The sequence below is a fragment of the Selaginella moellendorffii genome, unplaced genomic scaffold (assembly GCF_000143415.4).
Source record: "Selaginella moellendorffii unplaced genomic scaffold, v1.0 SELMOscaffold_4, whole genome shotgun sequence".
Lineage (NCBI taxonomy): Eukaryota > Viridiplantae > Streptophyta > Lycopodiopsida > Selaginellales > Selaginellaceae > Selaginella > Selaginella moellendorffii.
This window is the reverse complement of record NW_003314265.1, coordinates 846,499-870,197: the sequence shown is the minus strand read 5'-3', so window position 1 is coordinate 870,197 and position 23,699 is coordinate 846,499. Positions and strand designations below refer to the sequence as shown.

The 23,699-nt window shown below is 45.9% G+C and overlaps 5 protein-coding genes across 10 annotated transcripts; 2 read left to right on the top strand and 3 right to left on the bottom strand.

The window, feature by feature from the left end:
- Positions 1-281: 281 nt before the first annotated feature.
- On the bottom strand, positions 282-1,286 carry LOC9655610 (60S ribosomal protein L10a). The gene is made up of 4 exons (XM_002963974.2): positions 1,188-1,286; positions 905-1,124; positions 464-835; positions 282-407 (listed from the first exon to the last, which is right to left on the bottom strand). Exons 1-4 carry the CDS (start codon positions 1,190-1,192, stop codon positions 354-356), a joined length of 651 nt encoding a protein of 216 aa, XP_002964020.1. The 5' UTR covers positions 1,193-1,286; the 3' UTR covers positions 282-353.
- Positions 1,287-1,333: 47 nt separating this feature from the next.
- LOC9655609 (probable L-type lectin-domain containing receptor kinase S.5) lies at positions 1,334-5,206 on the bottom strand. 3 transcript variants are annotated; one of them, XM_024668676.1, is made up of 6 exons: positions 5,108-5,206; positions 4,859-5,054; positions 4,477-4,773; positions 4,337-4,420; positions 4,164-4,250; positions 1,334-4,107 (listed from the first exon to the last, which is right to left on the bottom strand). In XM_024668676.1, exon 6 carries the CDS (start codon positions 3,688-3,690, stop codon positions 1,525-1,527), a length of 2,166 nt encoding a protein of 721 aa, XP_024524444.1. In that variant the 5' UTR covers positions 3,691-4,107; positions 4,164-4,250; positions 4,337-4,420; positions 4,477-4,773; positions 4,859-5,054; positions 5,108-5,206; the 3' UTR covers positions 1,334-1,524. The 3 variants fall into 3 exon arrangements, with proteins under 3 accessions (XP_024524444.1, XP_024524446.1, XP_024524445.1); XM_024668678.1 differs by having other exon boundaries at positions 4,164-4,224; XM_024668677.1 differs by having other exon boundaries at positions 4,164-4,413.
- Positions 5,207-7,685: 2,479 nt separating this feature from the next.
- On the bottom strand, positions 7,686-9,193 carry LOC9654402 (D-aminoacyl-tRNA deacylase). 3 transcript variants are annotated; one of them, XM_002963971.2, is made up of 9 exons: positions 9,139-9,193; positions 9,001-9,092; positions 8,850-8,916; positions 8,740-8,770; positions 8,542-8,682; positions 8,457-8,482; positions 8,277-8,370; positions 8,118-8,196; positions 7,686-8,051 (listed from the first exon to the last, which is right to left on the bottom strand). In XM_002963971.2, exons 1-7 carry the CDS (start codon positions 9,178-9,180, stop codon positions 8,284-8,286), a joined length of 486 nt encoding a protein of 161 aa, XP_002964017.1. In that variant the 5' UTR covers positions 9,181-9,193; the 3' UTR covers positions 7,686-8,051; positions 8,118-8,196; positions 8,277-8,283. The 3 variants fall into 3 exon arrangements, with proteins under 3 accessions (XP_002964017.1, XP_024524450.1, XP_024524449.1); XM_024668682.1 differs by having other exon boundaries at positions 8,118-8,170; XM_024668681.1 differs by having other exon boundaries at positions 8,542-8,770.
- LOC9654401 (protein CREG1) lies at positions 9,162-10,108 on the top strand. Of its 2 annotated transcripts, XM_002964346.2 has the most exons (5): positions 9,163-9,363; positions 9,427-9,462; positions 9,534-9,735; positions 9,802-9,877; positions 9,931-10,108. In XM_002964346.2, the coding sequence occupies exons 1-5, from the start codon at positions 9,218-9,220 to the stop codon at positions 10,077-10,079; spliced, it is 609 nt and encodes a 202-aa protein (XP_002964392.1). In that variant the 5' UTR covers positions 9,163-9,217; the 3' UTR covers positions 10,080-10,108. The 2 variants fall into 2 exon arrangements, with proteins under 2 accessions (XP_024524448.1, XP_002964392.1); XM_024668680.1 differs by having other exon boundaries at positions 9,162-9,363; positions 9,534-9,877.
- LOC112344281 (trihelix transcription factor ASIL1-like) lies at positions 10,096-11,153 on the top strand. Its single transcript, XM_024668679.1, has one exon. It carries the CDS (start codon positions 10,135-10,137, stop codon positions 11,038-11,040), a length of 906 nt encoding a protein of 301 aa, XP_024524447.1. The 5' UTR covers positions 10,096-10,134; the 3' UTR covers positions 11,041-11,153.
- Positions 11,154-23,699: the final 12,546 nt, after the last annotated feature.

Below are 23,699 nucleotides of genomic sequence, written 5' to 3'. Positions count from 1 at the left end.
CGTACCTGGGAGCTTGCAAGACATTTGGCGATCGCGGGCGAGGGCAGCGCGCCGCTGGCCGGCTGCTGGATCTCCGCCCCGGCGATCCGGCGGGCTACGTCGAGCTCGCCAGCCTCTACAGGAAGAAATCATAGACCTTCGTTCAAACCGGTGATTATTCTTGGGTATATTCATTACGTGATTATACTAAGGTATATCCTTTACCGTACCTGGCTATGTTTATCCTTTACCGTCCGGTGATTATTCTTGGGTATATCCATCAGATAAATTAGAATACACACTTTGGAAACATCTTTCTCGCATTTCTTGGTTTCGGGATTACAAAACTTGCACAGTAGAAAGTGAGTGATCGATCAGAAGATGCGAACTGGCTTGCCCATTGTACTCTTCAAGTAAAGCACCCTCACCTGGAATCAATCGAAGTTAAGCCACGAGAAAAGAGAGAAGCGCTACTACTACTTACGTTTTGCCAGTTCTTCTTGAGCAGCGAGACGAGGAAGTTAACGCTGAGCTGAACGTTCTGGAAGACCTGCTTCTCCTCCATCTCGATGTTGCCCACCGCTACTCCCATGCACAAAACCTTTTTGAGCTGGAACTTGACCATGGCCTTGGTTTCGTTCAGCTTGCTCTCCAAGCTCTCCTGGTGCGACACCAGAGTGGGGAACTTGCCCGCCTTGTTGAGGCCCGGGCCGAGCAGCCGAGGGATGAGCTTGATCACCGCCTCCGAAGCCAGGAAAGCGTGGTACTTCTTTGCCAGCTTCTTCACGAGCTTCTTGTTCTTGTTCATCTTCTTCAGCCCCTCCAGATCCATGTAGTCCAGACCGATCTTCTCGGCCTGTGCAAAAAAAGCAACGGACCAGTGATTCAATCCGGCAACAAAAGGAGACAGGGCGCTCAATCTTACCTCCCCTACATGCTGCGCATCACCGAGCATGCACACTCTCATCTTGGGCCGGGCAATGTGAGGCAGCTTCACCGAGCCGCTGAAACGCTTGTCCTTCTGCGGGTCGTAGTTCTTGAGACCGATCTGGAGCTCGATCGTCTCGGGGAACTTGCGCTTCTTCTCCCGGCATTCCGTGAAGATCTGGGAGATGGCCTCCCGAAGAGAATCGGCCTGGAGCTTACTGCACACATCGACAAGAGCGAGAGTCAGGAGGGAAGAAACAGAGCGCACACACTACGCTCACCTCATCGCGCCCCCGCCTCCGCCTCCGCCGCTGCTAGGGTTTCCTAAGGAAAAGAAGATTTAGGGTTCTAGGCCGTCCAGGATTTAGGGCATATGGCCACCGTTGGATGCCCAAAATCTGACGGTAAGGGTTACAGTGATAGAAGCTTAAGATAATGACAACCCTTATAAAAGAAATGTGCCCTAGAACACCTTTTATCTTACACGTTACTTTAGTAGGAAGAAAACACTATCCATTAACGGTTTTTGTTTCCTTTCCCACAATGCGCGAACGATAGATCAGAAAAAAAATGCGTCTCCTTGCAGAGTTGCATGGCCACCTTTACACATTAATCACGTTAATCACACCTCGCGGGAGTTCTTGCCGGGATAGGGGGAATGTCCGTCCTGCGCTCCAGCAAGCGCGCCACGCCTTCCATCGCGGGCCTGGATCTCGGATCCGGATGAGAGCAAAGCAATCCAACTCCATAGAGGGTCATTGCCTGATCAAACACGAAGCTTCCCCCAAGCTTCGGATCGACCAGCTCTCCAATCCCACACCCCCGCTCGTGTAGCAGCCACGCTCGATCCACCAGAGACCCACCCTCCTCGGAACTTGGAGGACCCCCGGAGACGAGCTCCAGGCAAACGATCCCAAATCCATAGACGTCCATCTCTCGGGTCCACGGATCCGAGGAGGAGCTCGCCTCCGGAGGAAGATGATACTCTGGCTGAGGATGATGATCCGAAGAGCTTGGAGCTCGCGAGGAGCTCGAGCCGAGCAAGCCAAAGTCACCGAGCCGGGCCTGGAAGGTGATATCCATGAGAACGTTGCTCGACTTGACGCGGCCGTGGAGGAAGTTCGACATGTGGAGATGGAGGAGCGCCGCGGCTACGTCCCCTGCCAGCTTCCAGCGGTGGATCCACGGCAGCGCCAGGAGAGCTTCCGCGGGATGGAGCCACTTATCCAGGCTCGCGTTGGGCATGTACTCGTAAACCACCATGAGATCCGGGCCTGACTCGCACCAACCCCGGACTGGAACCAACCGGGGATGCCTGAGCTTGCTGAAAGCCGGGAGGATCTCCGAGATGAGCTGCTGCTTGCGCTTCCTGTTCTTGCTCATGTTCAAGCTCGGCACGCACAGCACACCTGAGGACGAGACCGGCCAGACGTTGCTGAGAACTTTGATCGCTACCAAGCTGCCATCCTGCAAGCTTCCCCTGTAAACTACTCCGAGCGGCCCCTGCCCGAGCTTCTGCTTCTCGGCGAAGTCCCCGGTTGCTACCACCAGCTCAGGAAGATCAAACTCTCGGGGCCTGTGGAGCGGCCTCGGCCTTGGGAGCATCACGACTGGCATGCTCCATGGATCACCACCACCGCCACTAATACTAGCACTAATGCTTTTGCTCGAGTGAGCTCTGTTCCTTCGCCAAGAAACGAGCACGATGAGAACCAGCGAGAGGACGGTAGCACTTACGCTGACGAACACGAAGAAGATGGCCGGGGGATGGCCCTTTCTGCCGCTGGCGTGGTCGAACTTGTCCTCCACGATGGCGTCTTCGCATTCCTCTCGGTGGGAGATGGTTTCCTTGCTGTTGCTGAGAGTCACCGGCGGGAACCTCTGGACGGCGTGGCTGGCACACGAGAAGGTCCACGAGAGGATGCTGTGGGAGAGAGCCTCGGCACCGGTGGAAGCCGTGAAGCCGACGAACATGTACTCCTTGAGAAAGCTGGAGAGATCGACCGGCGTGGAAATCAGTGGAAGAACCTGATCGTCGTCGAGTAAGCTGTCTTGCTTGGCCGGATCAAACTCGGGGTCGCGCGAGGAATGAGTGGAGCTCACTCGAACTTGGAGGTGCTGGATGGAGCTGTCGTAGCTGATCCTGGCAGTCACAGACGAGCCGTTCCTCAGGAACACTCCCGCGTTGGAGAGATCGGCCGTCTCGTTGGATATGACGCTTCCCAAGTTCAGGCCAACATGGTTGTCATTGGGATCGCCAAACTCGTCGTCTTTGAAAGTGTCAAACTCCACCGCGATCACGGGACGCCTACCCTCGCTGCTGTTGCCTCGCCGGTGGTGGACGCACGCATCGTTGAGCATTCCCAGATAGCCAGCGTCTCGACCAACCGTCATTTCATCCGGAGCTATGATAAAAGCCAGGCCTCCACCAGTTTCATGGCTTGTGGACGACGAAGAGCTCTGGATGACGAAGGAGAAGGTAGTGTCGAACGAGGCCGGGATGCTGGTGTTTGGATCCCACATCCGGACTGGCGATGCAAAGAGCGCTCGTCCCGCTTGGTTGGCTTGCGCATCCTGAGCTGGAATTCTTATCGATCCATCCCCCATCACTGCCGCATTCCCAATGAGCCTGATATCCTCCGTCCTCTCCCCGAATGCTCGAGATGGAAACTTGAAACTCCTCCTTATCTGGCTTCGGTGGTGAGCAACCTTGACAAACAAAGACGAAGAGTCCCGGGCTTGAGCAGCACATAGCCATAGCAGCAGCAGCAAGAGCAGTCCCATGACTCGATAAAAATCCTGTTTTAGCTTCTCATCCTTCTTGTTCTTGTCCTTCTTCTTCCGATGGAAAGGAAAGTCTCACCAGGAAAATCACCCCCTTCAACTGATCCCCAACTGTTTTCACTTCACACCAAGACTGTGAGCACCAAGTTGCCTAGCCATGCGATCGACGGGCCGGGAGGGAGCAAATTCGCGGAAGCGAGACTCTCACGATGGTCCAGAGGCCGTCCGCTGAGTGGTGAAGACGACGGAGTGCTAATGAAGGTGGAAATTGTTTTCTAGTGATCAATGGAACAGTTGTTGGACGGACATTAGCACAGCCGGTGCGGAATATTGATGAAACCAGGACCAACCAGCACCGCTCATCTGCTAGTACGTTCTCCACAATCTGCTCGGCAGCTTCGCCTCGTGGAATCCCAGCTGGCGAAAAATGAAAGAAAATTGTTACTGTCTCGTCCCAGCGACAGGCCACTCACCTGTGACCCAGGCGCTTTTGGTACCATCGCTACAAACGAATTTGGTGTTCTTTCAATGAAACTGTGGAGTAGTATGTTAGCAGTGCACTGCAAAAGGGTGAGATGTCAGGAAGCCAGCGAATTTTCTAATCGCAAGGATCCAAATGCGAATGCTTATTCAATTATACTGAAACCTGAGAGTTAAGAGGAAGAGTTCTGGATTGCGAGAATCGAGCTGCGGCGTCACTGGTCCATCATTAATCAACTGAACCTGTCAACTATCAGAAGTTTCCATCACGTCAACTTCATGAACAAGAGCGGGAGGAGGTCATACTTGCATCAGTGCGCCAAATATACGCACGGCTTAGCTTTTGGAGGGATTCATGGAGATCACACAATGCTTGCCTTTAACTTTGTCCGTAGAGTAGGAGTGAGCGACAGCCTCGACGAACTTGGAGTAGAAATCCTTAGCCTGGAGTGGTGGCATGGCCAAGTGGAAGTCCGGGTTGTTCCCCTTGAGAAATCCATAAAGCGTGAACTGACTCAATGGACAGTGGAAGAAGAAAAAAGATAAATGTTGCAATACATTCATACAATCCCGAGCAAAACGTCGGAGGTTCTTTTGCATGACCTGTTCGTAAAGAACACAAAAGAAAAACTTTTTTTTTTTCTGAGAATCTCGAGAGTGGGAAATAGAAAAAGAGGCACTTTCTTACACATGCTTTGGCGGTTTTGTCGTTCACAAATAAGCGCAATGCTTAGAATTTTCCTGCAGCTGCGAAGAACACACCAAAGAAAACTGCATCTCCTTGCCCATCCGAAGCTCAATTAGGACATCTGCAGGGAAAGCGTTTCAAGGAAGAAAGGAAAAAACGCACAAGCAAGCATCTGTGACACAATTTGGCCATCGACCTGATCGAAAGAAGCAATCAGAGCGATCAAAAGGGAAGGACTCTCGCGCTTACATCGACTCTGGCGGACAAGACTCGCTGCACCACTGCCCGCATTGCCCTCGAGTAGCAAGGACTTGATTTTTAGGGTTCTTGCTGGAAACGGCGCTCTCTCGTTCTTCTGGTCCTCCGAATCCGCGGCATTCGAGATGGCTCGTCGCCAGCGGCTTAAGGTGTGGAGAGAGCTTATTTTCTCGCATTTCTCTCATCTTTGTGACAGCACAGTGTCGATTCATCTCAAGGGCGTTGAATGTCACTGGTGAAGGACTGATTTCTTTTTCTCTGGATTGGTTCTTGCAGGAACATTGTCTCTTTCAGCGATGGCGCCGCGTTTAATTCCACTGGCACTCCATACTTCTACCTGACCGAGCTGGATCCAACAGCAAGGGATTTGGCCGCGGACGACCGCTGCTCGTTCACGACCTCGCTGGGAACTTGCGGCAAAGCGGACGCAGAGTGCCCAACTTGTTCCAAGATCACGCTCTCTGGAAAGGTGTGGAATTCTCCTTGTTCTCATCGCAAGATTTACTACACTCGGTACTCACTGCCCTCGGCTTTGTTCTCCAAGCACCATGAAATGCCCAATGAGTTTTTTGCTGTCATGCATTCTAATATTTGGATCCAATTAATAAAGGGCCAGCCCTAACCCTAAAAATTTCCATCGTGTTTTATTGAGTAACTTAACCCGTGCAAAATGATTAATTGTGTTCTTAACTGCTTTCGTTAAAAGCTGACCTATTCATCTTACATTGACAATAAAGACTGGTAACAATTTCCCGTTCCATCGTTCTCTCTAACTCGTTCATCAGAGCCCAATTCCTGGGAAGACACACACACGGGATGAAAAACACACCTCCCTGCCCAAGGCTCGGCACACACATCGCATTGATCAGTAGAGTAGCCTTCCCAAGTGCCCTTGGAAAGTAAGGACATTGTTAGGATTAAATCGTCACCCCTCCGGAAGGGGAGCCCTTAGATTTGGGTGCTGCTAATTTGTTATCTAGATTTTCTTGGCAATTGACAAATTAAATTTTGAAATACCTTCTTATTAGCGGGTCCAAATGAATATACATTTAGAGCTCCTTCCTAAGCTTGCTTGCATTACCAAACAGTGCTATGCTGTCATGCCCAAAATTTGTGATTGGGCAAGATTTGGACATGTGTATGTAGCAAGTATATGGTGGTCACAAGCACCTAATCTTTCAAGTCTTTTATATATACATGGAGTATAATACATATAAAATGTCTTGACCACAATTCATTTAACAGTGGCTTAAATCTCACACTCAATGTGATGTCGCCACCGCCATACTAGATCTACCAAAGACCAGGTTAGAATTTGAGGAGAAGAAGCTAGAATGTGATGAGACATTGCCAATCGTCAATTGATCTCAAGAGGAGTGAGACCAATCTCAAGATTGCCAAGTGTACTATTCATAGTTGTATGTCGAAGAGCTTTAGTATTTAAGAGCTCCTCACTACTTTCATCTCTACAATCATGTACCTTGACAAAATGTCACTTCCAACATGTCCTTTTGCCATACATTGGAGATAGATGTTTACAGCCTCATCAAATCACCGGAAGGTTCTTGCTGGATGGATACTAGGGAGAGTAATACTTTAGTAATTATTCATATGATTCAATCCAACGTAAGAATGATGATGTTCAATACTCCCTACCAAAGAAATAAAAAAATTCAATGTTGAACAATGCCATTTGTGAGATTTTTAAAGGCTTTTTCATTGGAATGTACTGGGAGTCATATTATCAGGCAGCTCATTTCAAATGTTGCGAGGTTGCTCAGGTCAATCCCACTGTGGAGCAAATAAATAAGAACATGCTGCATTCACACTTGTACAAGATTTGGAATAAACTAGTCACGAAAGTTTTACATTGTTTCTAGTAAAATAGAAAAAGCTTTAAACACATATAGCGTTTTTTAATAGGATAGTTAAAGGTTTTGTGATTCGCAACGTGAAGTTGCAACCTCCTGCCCAACAACTTTGAAAGCGGATAAGCTCTTGTGGGCCTAGAAGCAACAGCCTTGTGAGATTCATGAACAAGCAGACCAGGCCATCAGGAAAAGAACGCGTCAGAGTTACACTGCTGCGGATTATGTCAAGGCTGTGGCTACGAATGGAAACACTCAGAAAGTCTGTTCCCGTGTTTCAGGACTTGCTGAATTGTTTCACAAGGTGTGGAAAGAGACGGGTGTTTGATCGCCTCTGTTCTCATATCCCGCTAAAAGATCAGGCGAAGATGGCTGCATTTGCAGTAGCTCCCGGACAAGGAGATAGCCTGCTTGTCTTTCGTTCTCGACTTCTCAAATACTTCCTTCTGCCGGGCAGATTACATTGAAAAGAAGGCAGCGAGGAAGGGTCTGGCGAAAGTGTTTCTGCCACCACACGCGGTAAGATCTTTCGAAAAAACTAAAAAAGATTCAGAGAGCGTCAAGTTCTTAGCAGGTTTGTTCATCGCGGATTCTTCTGAGCCTGATATCCTCCGTCCTGTCCCCGAATGCAACTGGCTTCGGTGGCGAGCAACCTTGACGAACAAAGACGAAGAGTGAGCAGCAGCAGCAAGAGCAGTCCCATGACTCATAAAAATCCTGTGTTTAGCTTCTCATTCTTCTTCTTCTTCGATGGAAAGAAAAGTTTCACCCGGAAAATCACCCCCTTCCAACTGATCCCCAACTGATTTCACTTTCACACCAAGAATGTGACCACCAAGTTGCATAGCCATGCGATCGACGGGCCGGGAGGGAGCAAATTTGCGGAAGCGAGACTCTCACGATGGTCCAGACGCCATCCGCTGAGTGGTGAAGACGAAGAAAAGGTGGCCCAAGTTTTCTAGTGATCACTGGAACAGTTGTTGGACAGCTATATTGATGAAACCAGGACCAACCAGCACCGCTCATCTGCTAATACGTTCTCCACAAGCTTCGGCTTGTGAAATCCGCTGGCAAAAAAATGAAAGAAAGAAAAGAAAATTGTTACGGTCTCGTCCCAGCGACAGGCCACTCACCTGTGACCCAGGCACTTTTGGTACCATCGCTCCAAACGAATTTGGTTGTCTTTCTGTGGAGTAGTACGTTAGTAGTGCACTGCAAAAGGGAGAGAGGTCAGGGAGCCAAAGAATTTTCTATGCGAAAGGAGCCAATGTGATGATCGTTCAATTATAAACCTGGGAGTTAAGAAGAAGAATTGTGATTGTTCTCGTCGCCAGGCTTGCGAGAATCGAGCTGCAGCGTCACTGGTCCATCATTAACCAAATGAACCTGTCAACAATCCAGAAACCAGGAAAAAAAAGAGATAAAGGTTTCATCACGTCAATTTTATGAACAAGGGCTGGAGGAGATCATACTTGCATCAGTGCGCCAAATATACCATCTGTCAAGCTCGCACTACTTAGCTTTTGGAGGGATTCATGGAGATCACACAATGCTTGCCTTTAACTTTGTCCTTAGAGTAGGAGTGAGCGACAGCCTCGACGAACTTGGAGTAGAAATCCTTAGCCTGGAGTGGTGGCATGGCCAAGTGGAAGTCCGGCTTGTTCCCCTTGAGAAATCCATAAAGCGTGAACTGGCTCACTAGACAGTGGAAGGAAAAAAAAAAACAAATTAATGTTGCAATACATTCATCAATACCGAGCAAAACGTCGAAGTTCTTTTGCATGACCTGTTCGAGAAAGAGAAAAAAAACTTTTTTTTCCTGAGAATCTCGAGAGTGGGAAATAGAAAAAGAAGCACTTTCTTACATTCTGATCCCATGCTTTGCCGGTTTTGTCATTCACAAATAAGCGCATGTTTAGGATTTTCCTGCAGCTGCGAAGAACAGACAGGAATACTTCGATCGATCAAGCGTTTCAAAGCAAAAAAAAAAACAAAGAGGAAGAAGAATAAACGCACAGAAAATCTGCATCTTCTTTGGTGTCGGATTCCGAAATGCCGACGAGCACAAGCAAGCCTTGTCCGATCTGTGACACAACTTGGCCATCGACCTGATCGACAGAAGAGATCAGAGCGATCGAAAGAGCAGGAGCTTACTTCAACTCTGGCGGACAAGACTCGCTGCACCACCGCACGCATTGCCCTAAGGAATCGATTTTTAGGGTTCTTGCTGGAAATGGCGCTACGACACTGGCATTGGGCATTTGGATGCGCTCTCGTTCTTCTGGTGGTATCGATTCATGGCAGCAGGAGGCCAGATCCCTCAGAATCCGCGGCATTCGCGAGATGGCTCGTCGCCAGCGGCTTGTGGGGCGTTGTAAGGTGTGGAGAAAAATAGAAATTTCTCTACATTTCTATCATCTAAGTCCTAATCCCTACATGCAGCACAGTGTCGATTCATCTCAAGGGTGTTCCTTTCGGGTATGGTTTCCAGAATTTCACTGGAGAATTTTCTTTCGAGGATTCTTCTTTCTCTGGATTGGTTCTTGCAGGAACATTGTCTCTTTCAGCGATGGCCCCGCGTTTAATTCCACTGGCACTCCATACTTCTACTTGACCGAGCTGGATCCAACAGCGAGAGACTTGGCCGCGGACGACCGCTGCTCGTTCACGATCAGCGAGGCCTCGCTGGGAACTTGCGGCAAAGCGGATGCGGAGAGTCCAATTTGCTCCAAGATCACGCTCTCTGGAAAGGTATGGAATTCTCCTCTCTTTGATCTTGATGGGAAGATTTACTGCTCACTCGCTACTCATTCGCAGATGGTGAAACTGGTGAGCGATGGCGAGAAACGTTTCGCGGCCTCGGCTTTGTTCTCCAAGCACCATGAAATGCCCAGTGAGTTCTTTCCTATGATTTTAACAATGCATTCTCATCTTGGAGATTTCTAGATTGGCCAAAGAGTCACAACTTCCATTTCTACAAACTGGAAATCTTAGACATCTTTCTCATCGATTTCTTTGGTGGCCCAAAACCATTGACGATAGAAGACTATTACGCGCATGTTGTTCATAAATCCAATGGTCGCCATTATCAATGAAGAAAAAAAGGAAAAAGCTCGCGCCCTAACCCTAAAATTCCAAGGGCTCGCGGAGATGGAGGGCGCGAGCAAGGAATGTGGGGTGTGGAGCGAGGATGCGGTGCGCATTCTCATCGACAGCTACACCGCCAAGTTCGTGGAGCTCCAGAGGAGCAATCTGCGGCAGAAGGATTGGCAGGACATTCTCGCGCGCCTCTCGTCCTCGTGCGGCGAGGGCTACAGCTACGCGCGCTGCCGCAACAAGCTGGACGCGCTCAAGAAGAAATTCAAGATCATCAAGAGCAAGAGGGAGTTGGGCAGCGGCAGCAAAGGGGGAACGGGCGCAAAATGGAAGTGGTACGATCACATGGAGAAGCTCATGGATCGGAGCAGTGGCAGCGGCGGCGCCAGAGGGATCCCGGGAGGAATCGCGAGCGGGGAGAAGCTGGGGCCACTGGCAGCGGCGGACGATGCCACCGACGACGATGTTGAGGTGGGCGCTGCCAATTCCGGGGATGAAGAAGAAGTAGATGAAGGAGAAGAAGAAGAAGATGATGATGATGATGAAGAAGCTGAGGAAGCTCAAGAGGAAGACGAGGGAATGCCTCCTTCCAGCTTCCTGTTCGATCTTAGGCCGGGATTTCTCGACAGCGGCTTGAATCTCACGCTCAATGGGATCTGCGCCGCTGCCGCCACCGCTGCTGCTGGATCTGCCGACTTTCGATCGCCGCCCAGCCTGCCAAAGTTCTCGGACAAGACGATCAGGAAGCAGCACCACAGGGCATCGCCACTGAATCGACATGCGACAGAGGTGGTGGCGATGTTGATCCAGGCGGTGGAGAGGATCGAGAAGAACAGGCTAGAATTCGAGGAGAAGAAGCTAGAGCTGATGAGGGACATTGATCTCAAGAGGAACGAGACCAACCTTGAGATTGCCAAGTGCATCATTGATAGTTGCATGTCCAAGAGCTTTAGTTTCTAAGAGGAGGTCATTCCCTCACTACTTTCCATCTCTACAATCATGTATAAGGGTACCTCAAACCAAATGTAACCCCCAACATGTCCTCTTGCCATACATTGGAGATAGATGTTGTTTACAGCCTCATCAAAATCGCTGAGCATGATCACATCATCGTTCTTACGTTGAAGCATATGAATGTTAATTAAGATGTGGCCCTCCCTACCAAAGTATCCACCTGGCAAGAACCTTCCATTTGTAACAGCATTCCAAGCACGTTCTCTTGCGAGATTTATTTGCTCCACAGTGGGATTGACTTGAGCAACCTCGTAACATTTGAAATGAGCTTGATGAGAATATGATTCTGCACATAAGAATAAGTAGTATATCAAGTAAATGATAAACTCAATTTTGAATGATGCCATTGTATTGATTGTGCCAAAGCTGATGAGGTTTTTAAAGGAATTTAAGATCCAATAATTGAAAATGATTAATGTTTTTTATTCAATTATTGATTTGATTTTATACCTTTTTTTAAAAAAACATCTTCACTTATTGAGATAAAATAAATACTTTAGTACATCCTTTATTTTAATACGAATTTTAGATATACTATTAGTAGAAGCATAACATTAAACCCAATTATATAATACAGTGTAATTATATTTGTTCAAGTATTAGTAAACTTGGTTTAGCATCTATATTTAACTAGATAAATATAATCTTATATATTTTTTGTTGAGTATACTTGGCTTGACTTTTAATTCTTTTTTGCTCTATATTGCATTGGCTTTACAAAAACCATTATATATTGAGCATTAGTCCCTCAATATTGTTACATAATAACTTACCATGTCTACCAAACACCCTTATTATCATACCCTATATGTTGGTTTTATTTCAATTCTATTAACTATTTATAGAAAGTATCTATATTTACTAATGAAACATATCTACAAAATGTAGAAATTGTCTTAAATACAAAAGTGTTATTCTCCTGTCCAAATTTTCAATTTAACACTATTTTATATTTAGTAAGTTTTCATAATTGTCCCAAAGACTAACTTCTAGGATTGAGGTGAAAGCCTAAAATGTATACTGGTTGTGAGGGGTTCCAAATGTATAATAAGGATAGTAGAGTATGATGAACCAATTTGAGAAATAGTTTAACTATATATATATCCTTGTTTTGCATTTGATTTAGGTTTAAACATATACTATAGTAGTTAATTGAGTACCTATATCCTCTCATTAAGCCATTAGTATGCTAAAATAATGCAAAACTCTATTTGGCTCCATTTGACGTATTAGTGTTGGCGCTAGGATGATAGATGTTTTAGGAATGTTCTAATGTCACTTTGTGTTCCTGTCCCTTCACTCTTTATGATATACATTTATGAGTCATTTTGTATTTTAGTTTTTTCACTCCTTGTCTGCGAGTTTAGTTCCATCCCTTCGTTCAGTGACCTAAAGCTTTATTTAGCTTTGTTGCCTTTGGCCCATATGTCCAAGGGTTTAGATTCTATTCCATGGTTATTCTATGTATAAAGTAAAAGGTGAAAATCACATATACTACAGAATTGTGCCTTATATATATTAGTTGCTCCAAAACTAGGGCTATTACATCAGGAACAAAGGTTTAATAATAATGCTTTAATTTTTATTCTTGCAATTAATTGTTATATTGAACAACAATATCAATAGTAATTGTGAGAGATGTTAGATCTAGATGAGAAAGCATGAGATCTTTGACATTATCACAAGCAGGACGTGCGGTGCTTTGCGGCCCTGAGACCCTATCTCCGGTAATGTTAATATTATTTTTCTAACAAAGATAATTGTGAAGGAAGGTAACAATACCATCGAGAGTTATATGCTAAGGCAAGGAAGTGTCTCCTAAACCCTAAAAACTAACGAATCCCTAGGTCATGGGGTCAAACATATTGGTGTTTTTTCTTTAGGGTTTAAGCAAAAAGATCAAATCTCAAAAAACGTAATCACTCTTTTTAAAAGAAGGTAAAGAACTAGAAAAGAGGTCAATTAGGCTGTATGATGATTCAAAGTTTAAATTTGTTAATGAAGCCATAGAATTACCTATATACCATCAAACTTTGCTAATATATCAAATTTTGGCTCTAAATTAAGAAGCCATTATTAGTGTGGAACAATTTACTAGAAATGTGAGTGAAGTGTTATATTGGAGTACTCCAATGTTTAATATACTTTCATAGAGTATTAAGATTTGATTAAAGTTAAAGAAGAGCATATGAAGAAGCCATTAATATTAGAGTGTTTAAACTGTTAGAGAAAATGAAAGATGATGAAATAATTAATAAAATACTAAAAAATTAGAGAAGAAAAGATGGATTTATGTCAAACACTTTAAATAAAATCCCTCAAAACCCTATTTTTGATGGGGTAATGGAATTAATTATCATATATATATAAAATATTAAATTCAAATCCCATGAGTAAAGGTTTAAGGTTTGGTTCCCACCAAAGCTAAACTAGCATCTTTGTGGAAAGCAATTTATGGATTGACACAAAAAGGATTGACACATGGCAAGTGTTAGGACTGAGTCCAAGATGGAGTCTAAGGAGTTCAAGGAGTTCGAAAAAGAGTCTGAGAAAGAGTCTAATATAGCAGATCGTAGCAGCAAGGCTACTCTGCCAAAATGGAGTTAAAACTAAAGTTTGAGATGGAGTCTAAGAAGGAGTCTAAGATGGAGTCTGAGAAGGAGTCCGTAATGGAGTTTAAGATAAAGTTTGAAATGGAGGTTGAGACCGAGACCGAGACTGAGACTAAATCTAAGTCCAAGTCAAAGTTCAAGTCTAAGTCCAAGTCAGAGTTTGAGTTTAAGTTCGAGTCCGAATACTAATACAAATTGAAGGGTGAAAGCTTAAAACAATTAGTTAGGGGGGCTGCAAGGGGTTCCAAAAGTATAGTAAAGAGAATGTGGGGGTTAAGACTCTAGTGGAATCATTTTGGCCAAAAAAGGCTAATGTGATCTAAGAAGGTTACACCTATATAGTGGGTGATGATATAACCACATGGCTAGAGTGAATATGGATGGACTAATGGGGTAGTTTGGTGTGAAGTATTCAAAAGTCAACTTTATCTCCCTTAAGAAATCAAATGGTCAATGTTCCCAATCCAAATATAGGTGGCATTACCTATTTAGATACTTAGTATAGCTTATTGGAACCCCACTTTAACTGCATGGCTAAGGCACCTAAAGGCAGAAGGTGGGGAAGTACCTATGAGGTTTGTGTTGGGCTGTAGTGTTTCGAAATATCATCCTAAAGTCCTAGATTGTAGAAAGAAAAAAGAATAGTTTTTTTGTATAGTGACCAAGGATATATTCACATAACTATAGGTTCTCCATGATCTTTAGAATAAAGATTAATTGGGATAGGATAACTTAAACAATTTGGATAAGAAATTTGGATGCATATGACAAAGTAAATATTCCTTCATTTTGGTATATTGGGAATCATCCTCACATATATATTTTTTCTTATAACAACCCCTTGGCAGTGATTAAGATCTCAAATGACTAGGAGGCATAATTTCAATCCCATGCATTTTTACATATCACATAGAGGTATATATATTTAGTAAATGCATTAAGGATATTAATTTTGGTTGATTAATCTTTTTTCATGATTATTTTCTAATGTATAATCTTCTCTCTTCTACTATAGGATGTTTTTTTGCTCTTGTTAAGAACATTTATTTCCCATTGGGAACTGCTAAACATATATTTATGGGAAGGTCCTTATTTATGCATGTTGTAAGGTAAAGATTTAGAGTAAGTCATTCCTTTCTCTCTCTTTAGTGTGTTATTTTTTATTTATTTATTTTGTTAAAGCTCTTGTTACATTTGCTTAGTGATTCTGATTAGTTTCACAAGTGTCTTGGACTTTGATTCCTTTGCCCAAAAAGCCCACTATATACTAATTGCATATATCACTTGCGAGGACAAGGTTTTTATTAAGGCCCTAGATTTATAAAAAATAATTTACCTTTTTTAGTATATTTAAAGAAAATTAAATAATACATTTCAACATAGGAGACCCCCCTAAAGGAAAAATATATCAGCTGGGAATTATTTTTTTCTTACAAGCAAGAAAACTTATCACTAATGCAAAGACAAACTTTCTATAAGTCTATCCCATAGAGAGAATTAATTTTCTGAGTGGAGATTCTTTCTTTTATCCCATAGGAATTTAAGGGTTCCTATAAAAAATTAATTTCCTTTTGGAAAATTATTTCTGCAATTGGAAAAAATTCTAATTTTTGTGAATAATATTTTCTTAGAGGTAAGAAGAATAAAATTTCCATTGATTTTTCACATTATCAAAATTTATCACTAATATGGCAGGTCAGACAAATGTTTTTACCCTTCAGAAAATTCTGATCCATTAGATAAGAATATTTGTTAGATCTCTAAATTTGTTCAAATGGTATGTAGTATAGTTGAATGTGTGTGAAATGGCTATCCATATTAAATTCTAATGCAAATATCATACAAAAATCATACCAGATGAACTATTCAAAAGCCATGTAAATGTTAAGTAACAAATAGATTGCCATAAACAAGCGCTACTAGTTGTTCAACTGTGTTGCAGCATCACCCTAACTAATAACTAAAATACCACATCAAACTAAATAAGTGATAAAGACTAAGAAAATTATCAAGTGATCCATCATTTCTACGTGCCATGGAAAACTTTCAAAGTCCAATGTAACTAGAAGAACTAAAAGCAAGCAAAACTTTGACTAGGTTTGTTCTATTTGCTTTTAATTCTTCTAAGGACTTTGAAAGTGTCCACGTTCTTCTAGACTTTGAAAGTTTTCACCACTTGCTTTTAGTTCTTCTAGCTACACTGGAGTTTGAAAGTTTCCAGTGGTTGTAGCTTGAAGGATTGATCGAGCTTGGCCAAGAAATCAATTGATCACTGGGGCACTGGGAAGAGATGGTCACCAATCGCCCAGATTCTACTATAGATTACATCCTCCTAGGCTTTGGCATTGCCGCCACAATACCCTTCACCATAGCAAATGGCGTGCTCTTTGTCCATCGCCAGCGCTCCTACTTTCTTGCCCAGGGTGGGATTCACTTCATACTCATTAGCTCCGTGGCTGGGCTGGCTTGGATAGCAACGGTGTTTGTTAACAATGGGCACTTCAGCACAGTCGGGCCATTGCAAAGCTGCAAGCTCTGGCTGTTTTGGCTGCAAGGATTCTGCTTCTGCTTCTGGTTCATGTTCACCGCTTTTCGGCTCCGCCGCATGTACGAGCTCAGCCACAACGTCAAGAGATGGCGCTGGGAGTACTACGCTTTTGCGGGCATCTGTCTTGTTCCCATCGTGGGCATGTCAACCGTTGCCATCTTCAGTAACTTCAATATGGAGAATGGAGGGTAAGCAAAAGCTTTTCTTGTTTCAGACTCTCCGACTTAACGCTTGTTGATTGAATTTGGAATATCTGGCTATAGCATACACTACTGCAGGATCAACAGGAACTGGCAGATCGTCAGATTTTTGGTTTACCTTCCATATTGGCTCTTTGCCACCGTCGTCATGTGGAGGTTGCAACACCAGCAGGATCCGTTGCTGGCTGCTGAGTACATGGACACCTTCGACTATCTGGCCTTGTTCATCGCCATACTCGTGGTGTATGTCTTTTCGTATCTGACGAGTGTGAGCCGTCTTGTTTCTGGCAGATGCCTCTTGACAGTCTCACAGGTCTGCCTCGTCTTCTTCCCCTTTTGGACGCGATTCGCATGGCCCGTCTATCTGTGCCTCTTGCGGCCCAAGGAGGAGATGGACGCGTTCGAGCAGCAGCTGACCAGCGCCGGTGCGCGAGCCTTGCTCATATCTCAAAGCCAGAGAGTCCACTTCCCTTCGTCCGAGGAAGCTGTGTGGGAGGCATTTGTAGAAGCGAACGAGGAGCTGGAGAAGTACAAGGTCAGATCAAGTTTTTGATTGCATTCTTGGAGAATATAAGGTTGTCGCTGCAGGATGAGATCCAGAAGCTCGAAGCCCAGAAGCTGTTTCTCCAGGAGAAGATCCGTGATCTACAAGACCAGGCAAAGTTCCAAGACCAAGAGGTGATAAAGGAGTAATAATCCCGCTTTGAGAAAGTCAAGAGCGAGGGCTGGAAGAATAGATAGTTTCCCTGGTCATGAGCCTTTTTTTACAAAATAGTTAGTTTCCGGTGGTCGGTGGGTGGTGGCGGCGTGGTGGGCGGCATGGGCGGTGGTGGCGCGGGCAGTGGTAGGTGGTGCAGTTCGGTGCTGGGTGGGCGTGCAGTGGTGGGTTGGGTGAGCACTGCGGTGCACTGAAGAAAAAAAACTAAGTGTGGTGATACTTGACAGAAAATTTACAGTGATAGTGTGTCCAGCAAGAAAAAGTGGAACACAGTGACACCAAGAGAGCCAGAGATCTTTGGAGTAGCAATTCACTCCAATGAGACCAACCTGTGAGTTTTCATGAAAATCCTATTAGTTCAGCTTTGAAAGAAAAATTCTCTTTGAAAGGAAACTCTCTTGATCTAGTTCGTTTCACTTGAGATCATCCCTGACAAATACTTACTCTGGCTAGAGACTTAAATTTTGTGGGAGTGTAAAATGTAGGACCATCCTTGTTAGCTTTGGTGCTACAATGTTGTATCATCTGTACGGACAAAAGAAGTAAAGAAATGAGAGTTTCTTTTGAGCTGAAGCTTACATGAAGAAGAAACTCCTGTGGGATGGCAGCCACAAATGGTGTTTTGGTACTCATTCGGACTCAATGATGTTCATGCCACAGTGCCTTGATGGACTTGTAAATGGGGCTCATGAGAAGGATAGATTGATGTACAATGTAAGCCTGAAAAGGATAGATTGAAGCATGAAAAGAGACTTATTGTGATCCTTAGTGACAGAAATCCTAGGAGATAGAGAAGAAGTTTGAGGGATTGTTGAGGTACTTTACAAGCAAGTGTAATCATCTGGATTTCAGCTCTTTGACTTTTTCTTTTTGAGCCTTTCACTGCCGCTTGTCTCAAGTAACGTGGCATTGACGGCCTCTCAACTCGTCTCTTTGCGGAAGAAGAGATTTCTATGCTGCCCACTAGATATCCAAGCTGCAAAGAGTGATTTAAAACATGAAAGAAGGTTCTGGCTTGCTCACCAAAATGCCAAGAATTATGAAGGCTTCCATCAAAGAGACTAGCGTGATGTCTTGGATATGTACATTGGTGCTCCATGTTTTGCCTGTGTGAAAGAGAAGAAAGATGATAAACTTCTCAGAACATTTCGAGAGAACTCATGTGTTTTTGCTCACCTCATGGCATTTAATCTCAAGCATCGCCTGTAAGAAAAAAAAAAAGCAGTATGAAAAGACCATCAGCTAGTTCACATAAATTAGAACAAAATGGTTTCAAAACGATGAAAGGACATAGACTTGATTTTCAAGAGAGTGTAGAGTCTTTGTGATTCTCAAAGAAGGCGCTGGCCGACAAGACTTTGGCCTCCACACTATTCCAAAGCTTTGTGTCTTCGCTGTGCTTTACTTTCAGCATGGCATTCTCGTTGGAGATCTTACATTCAATGCTACTGTAGCTGCTCCGCCTTGGCAAGCTTGGAATTCTACGAAACAAGATGCCGTTGTCGAGAATGGGAATCGGAAATACAAACCGCGATTTCCAGGTTACTCTTGACGCACGCTTATTCTTCGAGCGATCAAGGGACAAAGACTCGAAATATCACCTGCCGTGAACTTGAAATGCGTCATCCAGTGCCCCGCGATCGGCTTGCTAGCGCTCTCACGGCTCCATGACTCTAACCCTAGAAGAAATGTCTTCCTCCCACTGCGCTCCAAGGTAGGTGGCTAGAGGAAGAAGGTATGTCTGTTATCTTTGGAGTCGAGGATGTAAAATGTGTGTGATGATCTTTTGTTTGAGATCACCTTCTAGTTTAATTATAAAAATTTCATGACAAGGTATGCGTATGGTGAGGGAGAATATCTATCGTTTATTATTTCCTGACTTATTCACAGCATCGGAAAATCGAGGATACAAATCTGTGGGAAAGTAGAAATATCCCAAGATATACCTGAAATTTCAACATAGGGTTAGGGAGGGTATGGCAGGGCAGTATGAGCTGAGAGGTGACAGAGACAGGGTTTCGCGGCACAGAGAAGATCATCGTCATTCCGGGCACAGCCGTTCTCGCGGTGATCAGTATGGCGACGATTACGAGCATACACGTTATGCAAGTAGCAGTAGAAGTAGTGTGCGATCAGAAGGTTTTAGACCCCAGCATTCTCTTAAGAGAGAGAGGGCAGGTTCAGAAGAAGATTTCAGTAGAGAGCTCAAGAGGTCGCTGCCTAAGGGGACAAAATCGTTTGCTCCCGCAAATGGCTGTGACGAGATTCTCAATTACTATGTCAAGCCTGACGTGAGCACACTTGCCATCGATCTAGAGCAAGGCAAGTACTGTGTTCTCACCGGCGTGAGGCAGAGTGGAAAAACGACAACGGCTCTTTATGTACGGCGCCTTCTAGAAGAGAAGTTCTGCAGCATCTACGTGAGTTTTCCGCGGCAGATTGTAGATCCACAGTTTACTGATAGCGATCGCTGGGACATGGTTGTGGAGTTTCTGCGTTCGAGTGGGGACCTTGAGCCGGATCCAACTATGACTTTCGGCTCCAGTAAGTTTATGAGCATGTTCAGAAAGGGTCAAGGGAAAGACGACAGGCCGGTGATTCTCATCTTTGACGAGTTGAACGTTTTTTCGAAGCTGTCTGAAGATTTCAAGCAATCGTTTCTCGCCACAGTGCGGAACTTGAAGCAGGACCGGCACAAGAATCGGCTGCTCTCGGTCTTAGCTATTGGCACAGATTCGTTGCTGTTGGAGCTGAAACTTGCCCGTCGAAAGAGAATCCAAGGGGCTCCTCCCGGTTTCTATCTTCCCTCGCCGGGCGGTGAAAACTCTCCGTTTTCGGACGAGTTCCGAATGGCTTCCACCGGCTTTACACTGTCAGACATAGAGTTGTTGCTGTGGCAGTACGAGAAGGATACATTCATCTCAGTTGACAGGGAAGCTATAGCTGCATCGATGCTGGAATTGACGTCGGGACACAAGGGACTGGTAGGCGCATGCTGTGACTTGCTGCACCGAGAGTTCATCGACAAGAGCACGAGGACTCTTGAAATGTGGTTGCAACTGCGCAAGGACAAACTCATTGGCAAGATTTTCGTCAAGGCTACGTACTATGCTATTATCTCCACCTGCAAGGCTCTTGAGCCCCGTGGAAAGGAGCTGCTCTTGTTGCTATTGAGAGCCGGTGGCAACGTCAAAGTCCCCTACGATGAAACTGTGGAACTTCTGCTGTCTGAAGGTGTGGTGGTTGATACGAATCCGGATGGCGTGCTATGTGACTTGAAGTTCTCGTCTCTGCTTCTCATGTCGACTCTACTCTATGGTCTTTATGTTCGTCTAAGCCATAGCGTGGAAGCAGGTCCACGTCCACCAAGGTTGGATCACGCTTGGGTGATCAGCAGGACCATTGAAAGGCTGGACCGGAGCATTTTTGAAAGAGCGGAGTCACAGAATGAGGATTCGCTTGCTTCGGAGTACAGTATCCAGTTCGAAATGTTTGTCAAGCTGAAGGCAGTTTTGTTGGGAGCGTATCCCCATCAGAACTGGATTGTGATACCGGAGCCAAAAACGAAAGACAATAAGAGGAGTCGCTTGGATATATTTGTCAAAGACGGTGTCAGGAACAGATGGTTTGCGTTAGAGCTTCTGAGGCAAGGAACTCTAAAAAGCTTGGAAGAGCACTGGGAGAAATCCGAGATGTATGCGAAGATGCACTCCTGTGTGGTCTACATGCTCAACTTTATCCTGGACGGACGGCCTGCTGTCAAGGACTTCAAACCGTCGCATGCGAAGGAGGAAGTCATCTTCTACAATGTGTGGTTGTCCTCGGACGATGCAAAGATGGTCGGAAATTATGCTTGCGATGGTTGGCAGGACAGCCGGTCGCTGAACCTGACGGAGGGAGTGAACAGGAGTGAGCTCCTTTTCTCTCCATAAATCTGGCCGGGGAAGTTGGTGTCGCGGCGGCGTTGGAGCTCGACTCGGAACCGCGACAGCGTCGTCTTGGCGGCGAACACTGCACTATCGTGGGAGCTGGCGTTTGCGAGGACGTATGGCGATGCCCGGGGCTTCATTGGAGCCTCTTTCTCCTCAATACGGTTCTCGACAGGATCCTGTTCCACTGCCTCGCAAACCTGCTTAAAAGATCTTGAGAAACAGAAGCTCCAGCAGCGGAGATTTCGATGCGCAGAAGTGATGACACACCATACAGCCGTGGATAGTGCTCTCCAAACAAGCGACTGCTCCCAGTTTGTCATATAAGGCGCTAGCAGCTTGTTTGCACTTGTGAGATCTCTCGCAGCTTCATCCCGGACAGCCTGTGACATCCTCGGCCCAGCTCGTCGAGGGAATGACCTGCCAGAGACATGCTGGATTCACGGCATTGTCTCGGGGGCGCGCCACCGGCGACAAGAGCAGCTCCAGTGGGTCTCTCGCGGGATCAGCCTGGAAGCCGGAGAAAGGCTCCCAACGACCCTGCCACTCCTCGAAGGAAGAAAATGTGGTCAATGAGACGCTGACCAGGTCAAGCCCCGGCGGACGAGAGTCAACAATGGCTCCAGCGACCTCTGGAAGGTCGGAAGAAGTGGTCCGACTCATCTGAGCTCGTTCTTGGCGGTGATATTGTACACCGCCGAGAGGAAGCTCGGAATGGGTCTTGAGCGTCGCCGCCACCACCACTCCTCACCGGCCGCCCCGGAGTGCCCAGAAGAGATTCCGGCACTCGTTCGGCCGCGAGCTCTACCCCGTACTAGAGAAAGTTGTCCGCCGAGAGGCCGAAAGCCGGAGAGATTGGGCTGCGCCCCGCGGCTTGGGTGTATCCTCTAGCAGCTCCCACGTAGGAGGCCTTCCGCTCGAAGGTCTGAAGGTCTGCGAGTAGAGCTCCTCGAGGCATCGATCTGGAACGAAGCTGTCGTGGAAGGTGATGTTCTTGAGGTGGCCGTAGGCCCACTACAGCAAACAAGCCTGCAAGCAAGCGCAAGAGAAATGGAGCTTTCCCTTCTGCCTGCCACGAACTGGGAAGCAAGCGGAACCAGCGAGCGCTGCTTGATCGCCTCCCTGCTCGCAAGGCGCGGTTCCAATCTACGTAGCCAAAGTCACGACTCACTCCCACGTCCACCGTGAGCTTCGCCTCCAGGCACAAGCTGACGCTCGCGATCAGCACGACTATGATCATGGCAAGGTAGATTGCCGAGTTCCACGCTTGGGGATCTGGCCAGCACTTGTCAACAGCGGTATAGCAGCAATCGAGATGGAGTGATTGTGACGAGGTAGTGATCGCCACCATAACAGAAGCGTGGACATCTTTTGTGACTCGAGTAGTATAAAGTGTTATTGAAGCATGAGACTCTTAACATGCCACCTTCTAAGACGACTCGAGAACTTTTCTCCAATCCGTCCATCAAACCAAACCTTACAATCTAGAGGAGGTAACTTTGTCCTGGAATTTGTGTGCCACCAGAGCCGACCATGGGCATTTGAGATCCACCCGGCATCATCTGCGGAGGTTTGCTCTGTTGTGCGGTCACGAACACCTCACAGGCTTTGAGAAAGATGTGCTTACCTCTGGAAACAGCATTCCAATCATTCGCTGTGGTTTATCAGCGCTGGCAAGCAGCAACGTCTGCGAGGGGAGCTAAATGACAGCACACTGGAAGTAAAACAAGGAAAATCAGTTGCCCTGGAGAAGAATTTTTTTTCTATATGTACCAGTTTTTTATCTGCGAGCTGCTGGAGGAATCCATGTTGATTTAGTGGCCTGAAAACCAGAAGCTCGGCCTTTCCTTCCTGCTGAAAGGAAGGAAAAGAAAAATCAATAACAACAGATGAAAATAAAGTTCCCGTTCCATACTTGCTCATGTAGTCCCGTGTAATTAAACGCACTATCTGCATTGTCAGCGGCCAATCGGTAGCCAACCTGCAACGCATGGTCACATGTTAATTTCCATAAGTAAATACGTACGTTTCAGGAGACGAGGTTTGCCGGTATCCCTGCCATAAAAAAAATAGAGATGAAATTCATGTGCATTCGTATCCAGATATCGAGACTTTTCACCTCCAAGCTACAGATTTGAACTGGCTTTCCATGCCTCTGGCCTGCCAATGTCCCCTGTCACACCAATTTTGAGAAAGGAGAAGCAACACAAAGTCAAAACCAGCACCTGCCAGAGCTTCGTGTACTTTGTATTCGCAGGCTGCTGCGGTGGTGTAGTGGCAACACCATTCGAGACTAGATGAGATACTCCAGCGTTGCCAGTTGCTGGATTCTGACCAGGCTGAGACATCGGAAGCATCACACCAGCATTCGGAGCGCTCCCAACAGAGTTGCTCGGTGCTGCTATCGATCTATGCGGCATTCCAAGTCCGGCACCCTGGACGCTCTGGCAACCACGAGAGGATTTGCAGCTTGCAAACTCTGGGCCATTCCAACCGTGCTCGCCACCGGAGGTAAGCCACTTGGCATACTAGCTGGTTGCATCATCCCCGCAGGAGCATTCGACGGCAGAATGCTGCTAGTATTTGCATTTCCTTGTA

Coding starts and splice junctions, on each gene's coding strand:
- LOC112344281 (XM_024668679.1), top strand. CDS start 10,135: ATGGAGGGCGCGAGCAAGGAATGTGGGGTGTGGAGCGAGGATGCGGTG.
- LOC9654401 (XM_024668680.1), top strand. CDS start 9,218: ATGGCGCTACGACACTGGCATTGGGCATTTGGATGCGCTCTCGTTCTT. Junction 9,364..9,426: donor GGCTTGTGGGGCGTTGTAAG/GTGTGGAGAAAA, acceptor CCCTACATGCAG/CACAGTGTCGATTCATCTCA. Junction 9,878..9,930: donor CAAGCACCATGAAATGCCCA/GTGAGTTCTTTC, acceptor GGAGATTTCTAG/ATTGGCCAAAGAGTCACAAC.
- LOC9654402 (XM_024668681.1), bottom strand. CDS start 9,180: ATGCGTGCGGTGGTGCAGCGAGTCTTGTCCGCCAGAGTTGAA. Junction 8,917..9,000: donor AAAGAAGATGCAGATTTTCT/GTGCGTTTATTC, acceptor TGTTCTTCGCAG/CTGCAGGAAAATCCTAAACA. Junction 8,483..8,541: donor CTCTAAGGACAAAGTTAAAG/GCAAGCATTGTG, acceptor CGAGCTTGACAG/ATGGTATATTTGGCGCACTG.
- LOC9655610 (XM_002963974.2), bottom strand. Junction 836..904: donor ATGCGCAGCATGTAGGGGAG/GTAAGATTGAGC, acceptor TTTTTTGCACAG/GCCGAGAAGATCGGTCTGGA. Junction 408..463: donor TCAAGAAGAACTGGCAAAAC/GTAAGTAGTAGT, acceptor GATTGATTCCAG/GTGAGGGTGCTTTACTTGAA.
- LOC9655609 (XM_024668676.1), bottom strand. CDS start 3,690: ATGGGACTGCTCTTGCTGCTGCTGCTATGGCTATGTGCTGCTCAAGCC.